This window comes from Hyposmocoma kahamanoa, unplaced genomic scaffold (assembly GCF_003589595.1).
Source record: "Hyposmocoma kahamanoa isolate Upper Pololo Valley unplaced genomic scaffold, ASM358959v1 89, whole genome shotgun sequence".
Lineage (NCBI taxonomy): Eukaryota > Metazoa > Arthropoda > Insecta > Lepidoptera > Cosmopterigidae > Hyposmocoma > Hyposmocoma kahamanoa.
Genome location: NW_020654520.1, coordinates 4,135,300 through 4,153,570, shown reverse-complemented (window position 1 = coordinate 4,153,570; position 18,271 = coordinate 4,135,300). Strand labels below are relative to the sequence as shown.

At 37.9% G+C, this 18,271-nt stretch overlaps 1 protein-coding gene across 2 annotated transcripts in view; it reads right to left on the bottom strand.

The window, feature by feature from the left end:
- The window catches only part of LOC113236124, a 221,413-nt gene that overhangs the window by 19,648 nt on the left and 183,494 nt on the right, over positions 1 to 18,271 (bottom strand). For both annotated transcript variants that reach the window (XM_026472121.1, XM_026472122.1), the window contains exon 8: positions 5,208 to 5,338. In XM_026472121.1, the coding sequence (XP_026327906.1) occupies positions 5,208 to 5,338 (131 nt within the window). The remainder of the gene's footprint in view (positions 1 to 5,207; positions 5,339 to 18,271) is intronic.

The following is an 18,271-nucleotide window of genomic DNA, read 5'->3' as shown; positions in this document are numbered from 1 at the left end:
AGTGGGAGGTTCGGACATATAAACAAACACCACGTTCTCCGCACAAAGGGCACCAATTAGTAACTGAAGGATCCTATCGTTTGTCAATTCGACGGCCATACAGGCCGTAATAATAATTGCACAATACATACTTACACACGGACCACGGTAAGGAAATAATATGAAATATGATCGCGGAACCCTCGTACATTCCGCAGCAGAGCAATAAACATTCCTGAAATTTACTATGCCATCTTATATAATGCCATTTTTGTCAGAGCTACGCCAGTAATATTTTTTTGATGTAAAAGTGTTTGTCTACATAGATTTGTAAAAGCTGTTCAAAATAACAAGACGCGATATACGTGCGTACGTATTTTGCAATACGGCACGGTAAGCAAAAGAGATAAGTCGCAAACTGGCATCAATAGTGTCATAAGTCAAAAATCATAACTGGGTTTAGTTACGGCCGGCTGATGCTATGAGTGATACTTAATTTCCAAAGTGATGTGTGATGTCACATTACACTGTCGCGTGACATCAGAACATTGTAATATTACTCGCATTACTTATATGTCTCTTTTATTAAACGTGTTTAGTAACTTGTTAATATTACTGCATACATTAAAAGACTGTTACTATTTGTTCCATCGGTTCTCCAGCAGCGCTGGCATGAGACTTGTCAACCTAAGTCTCAGAGTGCGCGGGCGCAGTAGCAGTGCCCATAAGATCTTTACGATTAAAGCTCTGAATGGCACTGCAACTGTTATGGATAGGCGTGTCGGTTACCACCACGCGCACGAGTTGTTCGTCACGTCACTCGATATAAATCATCTTAAATGCCATTATACAAAGAAAAAATACTAGGTGCCAATATCTCGACCACTTACCAAAATGCAAATGTGTTAGTTATGACAAGGAGAGCAGAATGGTAAACTTAATTATTTTGCCGATTGTAGCGGCAAGGTTCTTTACGATTGGCAGCACTTTGATTACGAAGGAATTATGAATGCGCGGATAAAACGTTTGTCCAAGTTCCAATTTTAATTTAGACGCAAATGGGCGCAGGTCTCTTTGTTTGCGATGACTAGAGATATGACAGTGCGCCCTTGAATTTATTCAATACAAATTTGTAATTATATTTTTTTATACTTCAAATACGTTACCATCGGAAAAACATAAGAACTCGATGTATAATCTTTTGTTGTCATTGAATATCACGATGTTTTTACTACTTATATTCATCTACTTTTAAGAAAATACTCCACTAGTTTATTATTATTAGTCAAAGATCGAACACTAAGAAAAAAAAATCCTGCAATCTGACTGGATTCGAACTAACGTCTAACAACAAACCGTGGCAGACGCTATGCCAACTAAGCCCGGAACGAACTAGCGGACCATACGATTTTTTCTGTGCTTGTTGCAGATCTTTAGTTTTTGGTTTTTAACGAATTTTACCGTAGCGCTATTTGTGAGAAATCTATTTTCTTTTTCAGCCAGGTACCTTTACAGTTACCAGCAGCTGACTAGAGATTTTTTTATTTTATTCAATAGCTACTATTCATCGAGTCGATATCATAAGTGTATTGTGATACAAAGTAACTAGTATTCAAAAAACAATCTTGTTCAGCATTATTGTGAAGTGACAGAGACGAGAAAGTGGCGCTAGATCTTATTGGACAATGACTCTCGTTCGCACGATTTAGTCAGCACTCACTTGCGAAATAGTGTGGATTTTGTTTTGAAATAAATGTTCACATACTGTGAAATTACATTTTACATTGTTGTGAGTCTCATCAGTGGGTCAAAAACTGTGGTAGCCTAATAAAAATAGTCGCAGTACGTTCCATCATCATCAAACCTGCTGGGTACGTCTCACTACTGGGTATGGGTCTCCTCTTAGGCGAAGGTTTCGACCATAGGACTCACTCAAAAGTGCAGGCGCGGGCGCGTCGGCGGGAGCGGGTGCGGGCGCGTGGATCTTGGCGTCTTCACTTTCATAGTGCCGCGGCTACGAGCGGGTAGAGCCACACGTCGAAATCGCAAGCAAACGCTAGACGCTAGATCAAGCAATGTAAAAGGTAAGGGCGGACAGAGCCAATTGACCGACACGCGCGACAGCGGGCACCCGCGGCCGCAGCCGCCACGACATAGGCGCTGGCACGCGTGGTCACTGTGAACGCATTGAGCGTCTAAGTATATTTGATTTACCCGCGCCCGCACCCGCGCCCGCACCCGCGCCCGCACCCGCGCCCGCACCCGCGCCCGCACCCGCGCCCGCACCCGCGCCCGCACCCGCGCCCGCATCGCCCCTCTGAATAAGACCATAGTCAGCCACGCTTTGGCATTGCGGTTTGGGGACTTCACACGTTTTCCGAGTGTTGTGAACCTTCTTCAACGTGCAGGTATCATCACGATGTTTTCCTTCACCGAAAATGTCATGGTAAATTTCAAATTAAATTTCGCACATAAATCCCAAGAAACTCAGAGGTGCGACCCCGAATTTGAACCTACGGCCTCAGGTCAAACCAATACGCTACCACGCGTTTATCTTCAGTATAGTTTAGTAAATAAATATTATTTCCCTTAACTGCCTACGGTTTGTTATCGGATCTCGTCTCTCAAAACAATCGGATACAAGTCACATTAAACTAAATCGCATAATAACCCATTAAAATCTAGTTAGGAGTGTGAACTAAGTTAACGAAGGCTCGGGTTATTGTGTTTATATTGATTAATGGACGGATAATTTGTTACGAAGTTTCTGATCAATATTCAAAATGTTGAAAATTAAATTTAAATTGAGATAGTGAGTTATGAGTAGTCTAGACATACGTCACGGCCTTTTCCTAGTGGTCGCAGTTGTATGACTGTCGTGCCTAGCTGTTTTTTTCTGTTTGTGTCACAAACAGAAATAACCCTGAAGAGAGTTTCTGACTGAGGACGATTAACTTAGTCCAATTTAAGCCCTCGAAGACACAAGTTTGCGCGTTCACCGATAAAAAGACTTCACTTGCTGCAGACCTTCGGTTTCAGAACAAGCCATTAAATATATCGGAGAGTCTCGGGATCCTTGGTGTCGACATCTCCTGAGACGTTGTTCCGTAGTCACTTAGATGGCAAAATCAAGCTGGCGTCCAAAAAGCTCGGTGTGCTCAACAGGGCTAAGCGGTATTTCACTTCGGAGCAGATTACTGCTATTTTATAAGTCACAAGTCCGTCCCCACATGGAATACTGATGCCATCTTTGGGCGGGAGCTCCCGGATGCCAGCTTGGGGACTGTGACGCGGTTCAAAAACGTGCTTTGAGAATTGTTGACGATCCTGCACTCACAGACGATATTGAGCCACTGTCTGCGACGAGAGACTTTGCCTCCCTATGTGTGTTCTACCACCTGTACAATAGCCAATGTTCTGAGGAACTGTTTGACATGACCAACAGCAACATTTTATCATCGCACCGCTCGCCACAGGCTGGGAGTCCATCCTCACACTTTGGAACCGAGTCGATCTTGTACTATACGGTTTCAGAGGAGCTTCTTCCCACGTACAATTAGATTGTGGAATGAACTCCCTGTCGGGGTTTTCCCGCAGGAATACAGCATGGAGTCCTTCAAAAGAGGTTTGAGAAGAGGTTTTGCAATGCGCTCGCGATGCCTCTGGTGTTGCAGGCATTCATAGGCGACAGTGACCGTTTTCCACCAGTCGGGCCGTATGCTTGTTTGCCGCCTTTAAGTAGGCGTACAAAAAAAATTATGTTCCCATATGACGACTATCTGTCGTGACTGTGTCGTGGACGTTTATTTAATCGTCAAAAGACTGTCGTGTCTAGCTGTTCACTAGATCGTGACAACAATTTATCGGTGCACGTGCCGACAACGATAAATAAAACGTGACGACAAGACAATCGTCGTCATATTTTTATAGTGACGATTTATTTATCGTCTAACGACTGACGTTCTAGCTCTTCCCATTGTCTCGACAGTCTGTCGTCGTAATGTCAAAAAACTCGTGAACGACAGTTTAATCGTGTTGTACTATACGTGAGGCGCACTATGAGTTTCCGGAATGAATAAGAAAAAAATACTAGAAATGGTCAGAAATGAATTTATTGTTGCTCAAAATATTCTCCGTTAGCGTTAATGCACTTTTTCATACGAATGAACCAATTTTGAAAACGTTTATGCCACTCCTTCGTGACAATCTCTGAAACATATTTTTCATACTCTTCGACAGCCTCTACAGGTCATTAAAATCGTTAACCGCGTAACTGGTTCTTAATTTTTGGAAACAAATAAAAGTCACAAGGTGCTAGGTCGGTACTGTACACGGGATGGCTCTTAAGGTCAACGTTGTTCAGCTTCAAAAATTCATTTGTCTGTCTAGCCGTGTGAGAACTGGCATTATCGTGGTGCAAGATGATAATGCGTTTACAGTTATTTTTACGGAGTTTGTCAATAACTTCCGGCAAACAAATGGTCGTGTACCAATCACTATTCAAGGTACAACGATTCTCCAAAGCAACAGTAACCACATGTCCAGTTTTATTTAAAAAAGAGGCAATCATCCGATTAGAGGCACTTTGAGCGCGCGCCACTTTGGTTGGTTTCGGCTTATCTCGAAAGACCCATACGCTCGATTGCTTCTTTGTTTTGGGATCGTAACTATGAATCCATGTTTCGTCACCTATGTAAGTGGGCAGTTCCGGAAACTTATGGTGCGCCCTATGTATGTGAACAACTACATTTAAATATACAAGCTACGACACTTTAAACTGCACGACTATCTGTCGTCGCGACAAAATGGGAACGAGCCCTTACACATACATGTTCGAAATCAAGAAAACAGACCAATGTACCTGTATTTTTGTAGAAATATATTTTAACTGGCATCAATAATCAGAATTTTTACTATAAGTAATATTCGACGTTTATTATGTTAAAAACACCATTATCGAAGAATTTTCTTATGAAATTCGGTACATTACAAAGAAACTTGGTTAACTGTCTAATGCCTGGCCTATTAATATAGAACTACTTTTAACATAATCTCGAAAGTCACGTTGTTTCGATATTTTCAAGACCGCATCTAGTCTCGATTTTTTCCTCAGGACGCAGAAATGCACCGAGACTGAAAGCCTTAGACGGTAATCTCAGTTGAAGCTACTTTCTTAAAGAAGCTAGTAAGAAGATAACGTCAAACATAATGAGATAAGCAGTACACACCTCCTGATTGCATTGCGAGCAGAAATCGTGTCTGCAGGTGGGGCAGTGAGCAGGGCTGGTGGCGCGGACGGTCACCACAGTGTCGCAGCCAGGCTGTGGGCAGAACGCACGGCCGGAGTCCATCGCCACCTCTGAAACAAACAGGACGTTTGGTTAACGCCACCTCTCTAACAAATAGCACTTTCCATTAAATATATTGGAATAGGTATTACAATTACGTCATTATACATTTAAACATGAACGAATTAATTAAATGTCCTTTATTGCACGCGCGACCTGTTTTTAACCGACTTCAAAAAAAGGAGGAGGTCCTCAATTCGACTGTTTATTTTTCTATGTTACGCGATAACTCCGGTTGTGAACTGATTTTGATGATTCTTTTTATGTTGGAAAGAGGGTACCTCTGTAGTAATCCCAATTAAATTTGAATAAAATATTCCACCTCTAAGGGTGGCAAGCTAGGGGATAAATGACTGTTGAGGTCAGTTTTTTTTGTACACTGTACTGAGATTATTGGCGTTTCAGATCTTTGCAAACTGCTATGGACATAGCGTGTCACTACCATCAGGCGCACAACTAGTTCATCCCGTCACTTGGTACTTATCTCAAAAAAAAGCCATGAGTAAAGTGAACATAAAAATTTAAGTTCTACGTATACGCAACCACAGGGATTCAAAAAATCCACCTTACAATCGAAAAGCAACCCTGCCGTCTTTATCATAAACAACGTAATCGACATTTTTAGCTTAATTGAGTTATTAACATATCTGCAGCCAGTAAAACGAGATTTACAACCCCCTATAACCGGTTTTTGTCTATCTTATTCAGATTCAGTTTTATTGTTAAGCAAAATCAGCGTCATTTACAACATATGTACTAACTTTAAATGTATTATTAAAGTACTTTTCACCACCATTTATTAATATAGACTCGTGTTCAGCGGTGGGATGTACATACATCATGGATCAAGGTTTAGTGACACCCTTTATTAACGACTCTCACGCACACTAAGAGGAATATCAACACGCAGCAGTACGAACGCACACATTACACATAGAAATTTATTTGTACGACGAATGAGCGGTATACGGAAAAACTTAGCTAAGTTTATGTAATACTGGAGTGTTTTGTTTTTTCGCGCTTTAAATGTAATAAATAAACAAATAGTAAATTTACATAAAAAAAAACTTTTATGGTCAATAACTCGTAAGTTACCAAAATCCAAATGCATTGTTTAAGACAAGGAAGTCAGAACCGTTCACCAACTGACCTACCAATATGCCCTTTAAACTTTGTAGTACAAATATAATAAAATGTACCTACTGACTGACTTCCTTATTGCTCAAAGAATAACATTCAAATTCAAGGGACAATTACGATCAAATCAAAAAGTAGTATCTGACATTTAAGTCCGGAATAAAATTGCGGAAACAATTTGAAAAAGAATTCATACAGTCATGCCGGAAAAGGTTTAAACCACTGTTATTATCAACGTATGATTAATAAATTGTTGACTGCCGATGATTATTATGATTTGTTTCATTGAAGCCGCACAGGTAATTGATGACAAACAACCGTAACATCAATTCATAATTTATACAGGTGAAATAAAATGGATGACAGATTTATATACAAAGTTCAAATTTGAATAATACGTACTTAGTTGATTTTGTGAAAAAAAAAAGTTTAATATACGACGTAATAATAATAAACATATGGTCTCACAGTAGGGAATTCCTTGTACTATGTTTCTATAATAAAACTCCGGTTCATATTCAAAATTTGTTATTCACGAAGTTTAAAACTATAGTGAAACAAAACTTTATACTATTGAGTATTTCATTACAGAGCTTGTGTTTTGGATGACCATTTAGTTCTTAAAGGTTGTCTCGATCTATCATGTCGCACTGCTATTACAATAGTGTTGTAACTCAAAATACGTGAAATTCAAGATTACACCATTTCTGAACGTAAAATTTGTTTCTCTACACGTCAATAAAATTGTCAGTAGAATATTGTAAGAAACCATGAAAATATATCTACTTAACCCAGAATGAGACAGACGTTTTGTGAGCTACTTCTGGATAAAACAGTCCTTACTCAAAAATATGAAATTATTTTTTACTTTTATTTTCAAATATACTTCTAATTGGCAAATAGGAGTTATTTAGATGTCTAATACATTTTAACCTATACGTATATTATAATAATCTTTCACGGGAACTGAGCAATTCGTTTTTCAGCTATTCTAAATAAATTAACTTTTTGAGTTAATACACTATTATATGAGCAGTGCGATGTATGAAATGAAAATTGTTAATGTTAAAATAATGCGTACTAATGTTTGTTTACAAAGAGCAACAATTGACGTTTCTGGCTCATTCTTTTCAGGGGAATCTGCCTTACGAATGAACAAAGTTTAAACGATATGACAATTTCAATTCTAATTTACTTACCTATGAAATAAACTTTATTTGACTTACACTTTATGAGTACTACAGCAATGGAATTTACGCTGGGTAGCGGCCCAGAACACCCAGACTAGAATTGGAATCGAGCACGGAACCTCCTCATCCAACACCCGTAGTGCAAAGTAGTAACTAGTAACCCAGACTGAAAGCAATCTAGTAAAATTTGTATCCGGAATTTATATTAGAACAGAACATCAGAAATGTTACGCTTACTTTGTGACAACAACAAAAAAGCCAAGTCTACATTTTTCAATCCGCTTTAAAAATATCTGTAATTTTTTTATACCTCCTGTACACATATATGGCGAAATGGTCGTATACATTTTTTTTAATTAACATATTGGCATTAAGTGACTTTTGCCACATGCACTTCGCCGTGTATGGCTTAATTGATTGGCACTTACAATGTTACTTACGTGAACAGATCCATTGAGACGTGTGATTCATTTAATGGTCTTTTATGAGTGCATAAACTTTTAAGCATCCTATAATATAATAAACTGTAGTTTAAAAAGAAAATCTGACCGTTAAAAAATAACTGTTAAGGTAGTGGCGGTGTTCTTTGAGGACCAAATGAATATTGAGCAGCTGTTGCAAAAAATGTAATTTGACTTCCTCCTTGTTTTTATTTATATACATATTACTCCGGCTGTCTCCCAATAAACTAGGCAGAGTCTATAGACATACACACATGACGCAATGCTTGTTGTTTCAATTAATACAATTCTGTGTCTGCGCGTATCTGGAGGTCGATTCAGAGCCTTACGATAACTCAGTTGTCGACCGATTCTATTTGATATCGTACATTTCTTTTCATTTTTATTCACACCACCCGAATCGAACGTCAAACTGTTATATTCGAAACCGTACCGAAATGACGTCACACCCGTACGATTACTCGAACTTCTCGATAGACAAAGGCTACGATTTAGTTATTCACAACATAGTTATGGAATGAAGTTATCGAACATCCTATTATTTACAAGGCAAGAATGTAGTATGGGAATTTCTTATTATTTTAATAAAGTCTGGATTTTGTTCAATTTTGTTAATTTAAATGCAAGACTAATGCGTTTCTATATTTTAGGCCTTTAAAGTCTTAAAAATTTCATTTTTCTTATAATCTATTTTACCGACAACTCCGTAAACGTTGTTGGATTACGATATCGTATCCGAATCCGAATCGAACGATTAACCCGAATAGCTCAGAAAGCGCCCTTCGATTCGAGAACGATATCCAATCGAATGATTGACTTAAAATATCGAAGAGTTCTGGGGGTCTACTCTCGATCTCCGTCCGACATCCGTCCGAAACAATTACTGTCAAATAAGTAATATTCGACAAAATTAAAAGACAAGTATCAAGTATGAAGCTTCATTCGCATCACGCGTCTTTTCATTTGGTCAAGTATTGCTTATTTCGCAGTAATTGTTTCGGACGGATGTCGGACGGAGATCGAGAGTAGACCGCCAGAATCGGGGTCCTGGTTAGCTCGGTTGGTATGGTTTTGAATTCGATTCCAAATAAAATTAAAAAGTTTCGGAGATGATTTCGATATACTGTTAAATTACGTAATTACAAGTGTAAAAAACCATTGGACCTTTAGTTTATGGGTATGTGCCAGTTCCACCCGAATGCCAACTCACCCCCTTTCATCTTTCATCTGCACGCAATACCAACACACATGTTAAGTATTCACTTTATTTCTTCATACGGTCTTCCTTTTATCTCATTGATGGAATATACTGTAATGCATGGCACCGCGATGAACAAATTTGTCAGTCGACGTAATTGCTGCAGGATAGAAAGAGAAATACTGCGTTGTTTTGGTCATGTATGTCTCATATATATATTAGTTTAAGTGGTTGTACAGGCAAGGTGCCATAGTCTAGGTGAAAGGAAGAAAAAACAAAAAAAATATGTGAGTGATGAAGCGACTTTGTTCTCTTTGATTTACTAATTTTATACAAAACAATGTAGAAAAAATGAATCGTATATGAAATTAAATACTTTCAATGAGAAAACACAATTTGAAAAACAAAAACCGAATGAAATGAAATGTATCTGATTGCGAATAATGTGATTGTTTTTATTTATACATAATAGTTAATTATCCATTTATAAATGAAATACATATATTTATTTAATTCAGTATTTATTCCTCTTATAATGAAATCGTGTTTTCATAATTCCACAATTTTGAGTAACAGTATTTGGTTTCGAACGCAGAATGTTAGTAGATAACACCAAAAAATTAAAAATTAAAATTTATGAGTATATCGTACATACTCTAGAGGCGTAGGGGAGATGTAGAGACCGTATGTCAATAAGTTATTTTTTTATATTAAATTTTTATTGAATTGAAACTCAATTTTTTTGTGAAATTACTACACTAATTTGTTATAAAAATAAAAACTGTTAACCGTAACATATGTTAAATAGACTCAGTTCACAAATGTTTTCAAAAATAACGAACCGGAACTTGAATTATGGCATTTTCTCAAATAAAACTCACTTTCCCTTACATTTACATGCAGATAACATACATACATACATACATACATACATACACACAAACATACATAAAAGTATAAAAAAATCAAGGCAAGACCGCGAGTGAAGTCAGGGTCGAACGTTGCCTTCCTGAGCCTCGTTTGCATGTGTAACTACACGTGTTCGTTAAATGCAAACGAAATATTTGAATATCAATACAAAATTACTTAATTATAATAACGATATCGATACGATGGTATAAAAAGCCTATTTATTACAGAGCTATGTTTACAATGAACTAAAATGTGGAATCCATTAGCGGTCCAGACACTGATACCTGATACAGACTAAACATTGACAGAAACTTTTTAGTATACTCAGCCGTAGGTTAAGTTACACAAAATTTATTTTTTTACACTATAAATATGGCCGCAAAATAAATGACGTAAGGATCAATTTTTAAACAAGAATTTTGATAAATTATCATTTTTAGGAGTGGCGCAAGGTACTAGTTTCGTTGTCCTCTCTCATAGCTTGACTTTTGCCACTGCAACGCATAGACCTCCTTTCCTTTGTGCTAGCCACCCACATACAAAAAAAATATATATATTATTATTATTAGTAGGGCGCGTGTCTACGCTAAGAAAAGTCGCCGGGTCTATGCAAGAATTCGAGTCGTTTCTACACACGAACTGTGTACACTCCCTCGGCGCCGGACAAGAAAAAAATCTTGTCAACCCCGACACGACGCGCTCTGCCGCTATTGTATGGGGCGTGGTTAGATGCATTATCTAAACGACCGATTATATACGTGGACGGGTGTTGCTTAGTAATCAACATAATCAACAACATATTTCTTCCCACAGTCGGTAGTAAAACGACTGCTACCTGGAAGACTCGTAATGCACTGGCGCATTTTACCCAACACACGTCAGTCCGAAAGCATTCGTATCGTGTACATACTCATCGTTTTCTCCTCTGCAACACACACGACATATTTTCGCGGCTGGATCAGACAAAGTTTTTGTCGTGTACAAAACCATTCTCATCATTTCTGTAGCAGACACGTCGAATTTCTTAGCATGTACATGCGCCCTTAGACGATATCATCAACTACGTTTCGGTTATTGGCCATTATTCGATTTTCGCGATAGTGCACGTGTTGCCACACCTTGCAATGTGTCTTGCCTAGTTCCATGTGGACTTCGTTATCCGAATTTCAAAGTTCGTTATACTTTACATTTATCTATTCAAACATAACGTTACTAAAATCAGTAGTACTGACAACTTTTAAGTAATCCCAAATTTTAACTGTCAGCTAAGATCTGACGGCTAATATTAAAGAGTTCGTCCAGGGAAGTACTGCCTTACCAATCTCTACCGCCGAGCAGTAATGTGAGCATTACTGCGTTCCGATGTGGAAGGGTAAGGGTGCTGGTCAAATTACTGGCACTTATGTCTCAGGATACCGGCACAGTGGCAGTGCTCCTAAGATCTTTGCGATTAAAAGCTCTAGCTAGCACTGTAACTGTTATGGATATGCGTGTTGCTTACCACAAGGCGCACGACTTGTTCGCCCCGTCACTTTATAATATAAACAAAAAAGGCTACTGCGTCCGGCACCCTGACACATAAGTTGACAAATCCTATGTGCTTGTAATTTCACCAGCATCCTTACCCTTCAAAATCGGAACGCAGTAATGCTCATTAATACTTGACGGCAGAAGTAGGTACGGCGGCGGTACTTGCCTAGACAAATTCTTTCATAAGCAGCTGTACTGCTACTACAGTATATTAAGTTATTACATAATGATATGTTGTGATGTAAAGCTATTAACAATACATCTGTATAATAGACTACAGTAGGCACTCACCAATAGAGACAAATTTTACTATGCATAGATACCCAAATCGCGAAAAACTGGTAATTGTTGACAACTATGTGAGAAATATTTAAATATTGCGTTTAACTAAATTAAATTCAAAGATCTTTCGAGAAATCGTTTTATTGGCTCTTGATTATTAGAGCACATGTTCTTTAGGGATTTTGATGCATCGATTTAGCAAACCTTAAAGCTCACGATTTACAGGTCGAATGGACAATCGAGTAAACGTTTTCGATTAATTAGTGTTTGATCAAACGGATTACGATCTTAAGTAGGGAACTCGTGCTATGAAGCACACATCACATTTGCTCCCCTTTGGTACGCAAAGCCTTTACCCGCTAAGGTGTTGAAATATCTCATTCGTTTCCACTGCTGTATCAGTCTTACATACATGCCTACATATATGTACACGCTAGTTTAATGTTGGTACTTTGAACCTGGCCTTTTATATGAAAATCATCAATCTTGTAGAGATAAGTACGCCGCGGTCGACCTTTCCCCACGTTCTACGTCCTACACGTTCGCTCTATAAATTTGTGCCGATTATTTTTTGTTTATTAAAGTTCAAAAGAACTAAATTTATTTAAAAATCACCAAACTGCTGTGCGATTTCTTGGCGACATCACTGCCGTTATACAATAACGCATTATTGCAGAATACTACGATTTTTTATTAAGCATACAGCATTCTCTTACGTATCAAAAAAAATTGATATAAGATGGCTGCTTTATTCATGATAAAGTTTCGCTTGCTCTATTCGTCGCTGTATGCCATCGAGTACCTATATAACTAGAAAAAAAAGAGACGCAATAAGGGCCATCCATCCTTAGCAACTCATCAGGCAAATGGGCCTTTTATCACTTTTAAATATCAACTCTCGTTTGCGCTGAAATCACAAATTAGAAAACTGAAATAGTACGGCGCCAACAACTGGCCTGTGTGTACGTCTCCGTATATTCCAAAATTATTCTGTATTTATTGTAATAAAGATAATATCTCTAATAATGGGGGCTGTTCCCTTCGGTGGTGTGGGAAAAACAGCAAAACATCTAATTACAAAACAAACGGAATCACATTTCATCGGTAATTAAACATTAAACATGTAATTTTGCAATTTTCTTCCATTATAGCAAAGCTCAAGTTAAACTGGACGATTTGAAGTGAAACAATAAACAAACACCCGTCAATTGTTTTGAATCCGGGCTGGCCAATCGGAACGCAGTCGTCACAGTAATGATTTGGCAGAATAGTTTTCATACAAATTAAATGACATTTCATCTCTATTTCTGGTTATATATTCCATGCTGTATGCTTACTTAAAAATTGAAGTAGTCTTATGATTAGGGCTTCCATACCGGGAATCGCGGTTTCAAAAATTTCGAGTCTCGACATTTTGTTTGGCATATTTGTAATTCGATACTGATGTTGTCATATTGATGGTGTTAGTTTCGGGAATATCTTGACTTTTGAGACTTCAGTTACTCAATTAAAAAGGATTAGTTGACACAGGACCTATTCGCAAAATGGCATATGGTCGTAAAAGTACTTTATCCATAACTATTAAAAATGTATATGTGCACTCTTACTTTATTATAACTCCTTTATAAAAACATCTATATATCTATTTAAGCATAATCTATCTGAGATTACTAAATAAAAAGTTAGTATCTTTTAGTGAATCGCACACTGAATACGTAATTTTTTTTATTTTTGCTTTTATGTTTCCACTAAAATATGACCGAACCGTCGAAACATTACTTTTTCTTATTCTAGTGCACTGTACCTCATTCTGTCTTATTTCCCTACGGTAATAAATATTAATCATAAATATAGAAAGCGAACGTTTTTAACTATAATTAAGAAATATTAATGTTCATGATAGTAAAAGCGTACAAATCCACCACCACAAATCACCACGCGATCACATGATGACAGTAAAAATAAAACTAAACTAAAAATATACGACAAGTTAAGCGACGAAAGTGAAAACGAATCACGGGGCCTAACCAAAGCAGATTTGCGCTTCGGCGCAGTCGTAGAGAAAATTGAAGCTCGAAACGCACCTTGTGTTGTGAATGGTATCGTTGTAGATAATTCAGAGTTAGTGTTTAAGTGAAAGATAATTCCTATGGATGACCATAGGGATTATCTTGATGTGGTATCCACAATGATGTGGTAACATTTTTGAAAACACAAAAACTTTCGAAAAGAGACTCGTTGGATGAAAAAAAAACACGGAAACTGGGTAAACAGTTGTCATCAGAAGCTACTTGTGTGGAAAGTGTGGCCCCGTATATCCACGTAATAAGAAGACCCCGTCGCATGAGCAGTCAACAACAGCAAATGTCTCAAATAAGCCAGTTTAGTGGCCATAGAGCTCCTTGTGAATGAGTTCGTCCAGGGCAGTGCTTCCGGTTTGGAAGGGTAAGGGTGCTAGTGAAATTACAGGCACATGTGGGACTTGTCAACGTGACTCAGTGCGAACGGGCACAATGGCGGTTGCCTCTAAGATCTTTGCGATCAAAAGCTCTAAATGACACTGCAACTGTTATATATAGATATAAGCGTGTCGCTTATCACCAGGCGCACGACTTGTTCTTCCCGTCAATTGGTATTACAAAAGAAAATCTAGTTATTAATAAATGGAAATCTGTCATGCGTTTGAATTATTGATAAATTTATTGGATCCTTATTTGAGCGTCCTTGTGAGAGTTATAAGGAAATATTTCTTGCGACCGCTTGAAGGATTTAATGCGGTCGCTAGCAACAACAGTCCCTATATAAAGGAAGTCTTTTGTGAGATTTTAAACAACCCGTAACGATGTACCTGCTGTTCGTGACAGTCATCACAAAGTCACAAATTCATTTAAAGGGCAATGTTTATGCGTCTACAATAAGATTCTGGTTGATATTCAAAATTTGCCATTTACGAGAGTTAAAACTATAGTGAAACATATACTTTATACTAAATGACACTTGAATTAACTGCCTCTGTGGCCGAACGGTTAACCAAGCCGGACTACCACGCAGAGGTCCCTGGTTCGTTCGAAATATTTGTATGGCCTACATTTATTTCCCTCGTGAATTTGGGTGTAATTTGTGGTTGTCTATGTGTGTGTCCATGGCAACCGTGATACAGGGTTTCCCTAGTGCGGGGCTATGCTGAGTGTGTGCGTTATTATTATTATTATTTAATGACAAAAATCCGTAGTATTGACTCATTTAGCTCCTGCAGGTATACTCAGTATAAGATGTTTGAAATAAACATTGTAAATAATATATATGTTCTAATGTATGTACCTATATTTACAAGAAGCAACCCCTAGAGTTTCTTGCTCATTCTTCTCAGGGGAATCTGCCTTACGAATGCGCGGTAGAGTTTGACCATTGTGACGATTTCAAGTGTAATAATGCTTAACTATAAAATATATGATTTTGATTTTGAATTTTCGCCAACACGAAAAGATGTTTACAAAATAAACAATACAAAGAAGAACAACAAAAAAACAGGTCAAGCCGTAAAAATCGGCGATGGATGACAGGCGATATCTTCGGTTCTGTGCACGATATTCGATTTATCTCAAATAAACACAATAAAGGAAATTGGATTGAAAGTAACTCATTCTTGTTGAATAGGTCACAATTGTGCGAAAGTACAAGGGCGTGTGGTTTTGTTTGTTACTCTTTGGTCTTGAATTGCACGCCTAGAGACGGGTCGATAGTTGTTAAAATTAATGGATCTTCCTTTGAAGCATTGTCATGAGAATAGAGAATAAGATTACTTATACCATGTTGCATGTTAAGTACACCGCTACATCATTATTTACGTTAATGTGCCGGAGATTACAGTGAAACATTTCTCATAGACAGTTGAAAAGCAAACGTATTACATTTTTTAATGATTTGTATCATAAAAAAAAAGGGAGTGACGGGACGAACAAGTCGTGCGCCTGGTGGTAAGCGACACGCCTATTCGTAGCAGTTGCAGAGCGGCTTAGAACATTAAATCGCAAAGATCTGATGGGCTCTGCCACTGCGCCGTCATCTTGAGACTTAAGTTAACAAGTCCCTTGCGCCTGTAATTTCACCAGCACCTTTCCAAACCGGAACGCAGTAATGCTCGCATTACTGCTTGGGGCAGAAATAGGTAAGGTGGCAGTACTTCCCTGGACGTACTCTTGTAGCCGTCAAGTCTTTGCTAAAGAAATATGTTTAGCTAAAACTTTGGATTACTTAAAAGTTGACAGTGCTACCAATTTTAGTAACGTTATGTTTGGATAGATGTAAAGTAGTACGCACGTTGAAAATCGGATAACGGAGACCAAATGGAATTAGGCAAGACATACTGCAAGGTGTGACTAAGACGAAAATCAAATAATGGCCAATAAGCGGTTGCAGAAACTTAGTAGATGACGTCGTCTAAGTTTGGGTATATAGGTGGCAGAGACGAGGCGTCTATATAATTCGTATCCCACCGGCTTGCCTAAAATTATCCACATTTTAGTAGTAAGCCACTAAATTTTGTGCTCAATTTTATTAGCAGAATAACTTAACCAGTGAAATGAAGTGCATTAGTATCTTGTGTGCTAATACACATTGCGTTTAACTGTCACTAAGACATCGCTTTTTGTTAAGGTAGGCAGTAGCAGTAGTTAGTAGGTAGGTAGGTAGTTTTTTGATTTGCTCAGCCTTTACTAATGACAATTTTGACGCCTCGCCACTGATGGGTGGAGCCTTGCCACTGCGCCCGTCATTCTATGACAAGTGGGTCACCATGGGCCTGTAGTTTCACCAGCAACTTTATTACCGTTCAAAACCGGAACGCAGTAATGTTCCTGCTGCTTGGCGGCAGTAATAGGTAAGATGGTAGTACTTCGCTGGACGATGTCTTACACAAGGAGTTCTATTGCTACGAAAATGTTTTGAAACCAGTGACGGGCCAAAACTACTTTAAGACTGAGCGAGTGAAACATTGACTTACAATTAAAGTCAATGGAGTGAAACCATTTGAGTGTACAAACATGTAAACATCTCGACATTTGAAGTCTATGTCTGACTTGTCGATTGAAAATGTCGAAAAATGAAGAGAAAATTTATGCTTTTATATTTTTTTAACACGGCTTGGAATTGACGTCTGGAACTGCCGCTTCGTCCGCTTTGGCTGAAAGTCCGTAGTAGACCTCATTGTGGGAGTTCGTCCAGTGAAGTACTACCTTATCTATTTCTGCCGCCAAGCGATAATGTGAACATTACTACGTTCCGGTTGTGGAGAGTATAGTGCTGGTGAAATTACAGGCACATGGGACTTGTAAAGCTTATGTATCAGGGTGATAGGCAAACAACGACACAATAAAGTCCTTAGGTATAAATTTATGACTTAATGAAGAAAGCAAGTAAACAAGCAAAGCGAAAGGTAATTGTTTATTTCTGTTCTGTTTGATTAACTTCCAAAAACTTAATTTTATTTTGGTTCCGAAATAATGAGTACTTGCTTGATTGTGTTAGCGTGTATTAAGTCCAGAGTAAACTACGTAATAAGTAGTTAGTTTTCATTTGAGAAATCATGCCTTCTTGATCGCCTAGGAAAACGATTGATTATTTTTTATTTATTTATACTCAAGATACAAAGACCGATAAATACAAACCTTATGGACTAACATACATAATTGGACACAGTAATGCAAACAAGAACCAACCCACACCTCGAGTGAAATTCAGTTATGTATTTAGGTTTAAAAGTCCTTCAGGGTACCAACCCTAAATAAGTAACTTTTTAATAGCTAACAAGATCCATGCTGTTTAACTTCATATAATGTATATTTTAAAATGTGCTAGTAACTCACGTTGTTTTTGTCTCAAATAACTTATCTATTTATTTCTTCACACTGTTTTTACAAAAATCTAACTATCTCGAAAGTGGCATTTTGTGGGTTGGTTCTAGTTTGCATAACTATGTCCAATTTATCAATATCATATTTCCGCTTAAAATCCGCAAAAATGCAATTTCGCGAACTTACAATGTATCTATGTTCAGCATATTGTTTTCCCTTAGGGCGCGTTCCCACTACATCGTGACGACAATATACAGGGTGGAAATTTGTAATGCCACCTGGAGGGAAAGTACTCTAAATCCTATGCGAGTGTAAACAAGTTGAAGGCTGAGGTTGAGAATACGATTTGTAATATAATTTATCACAACACGTTATTAAAAGT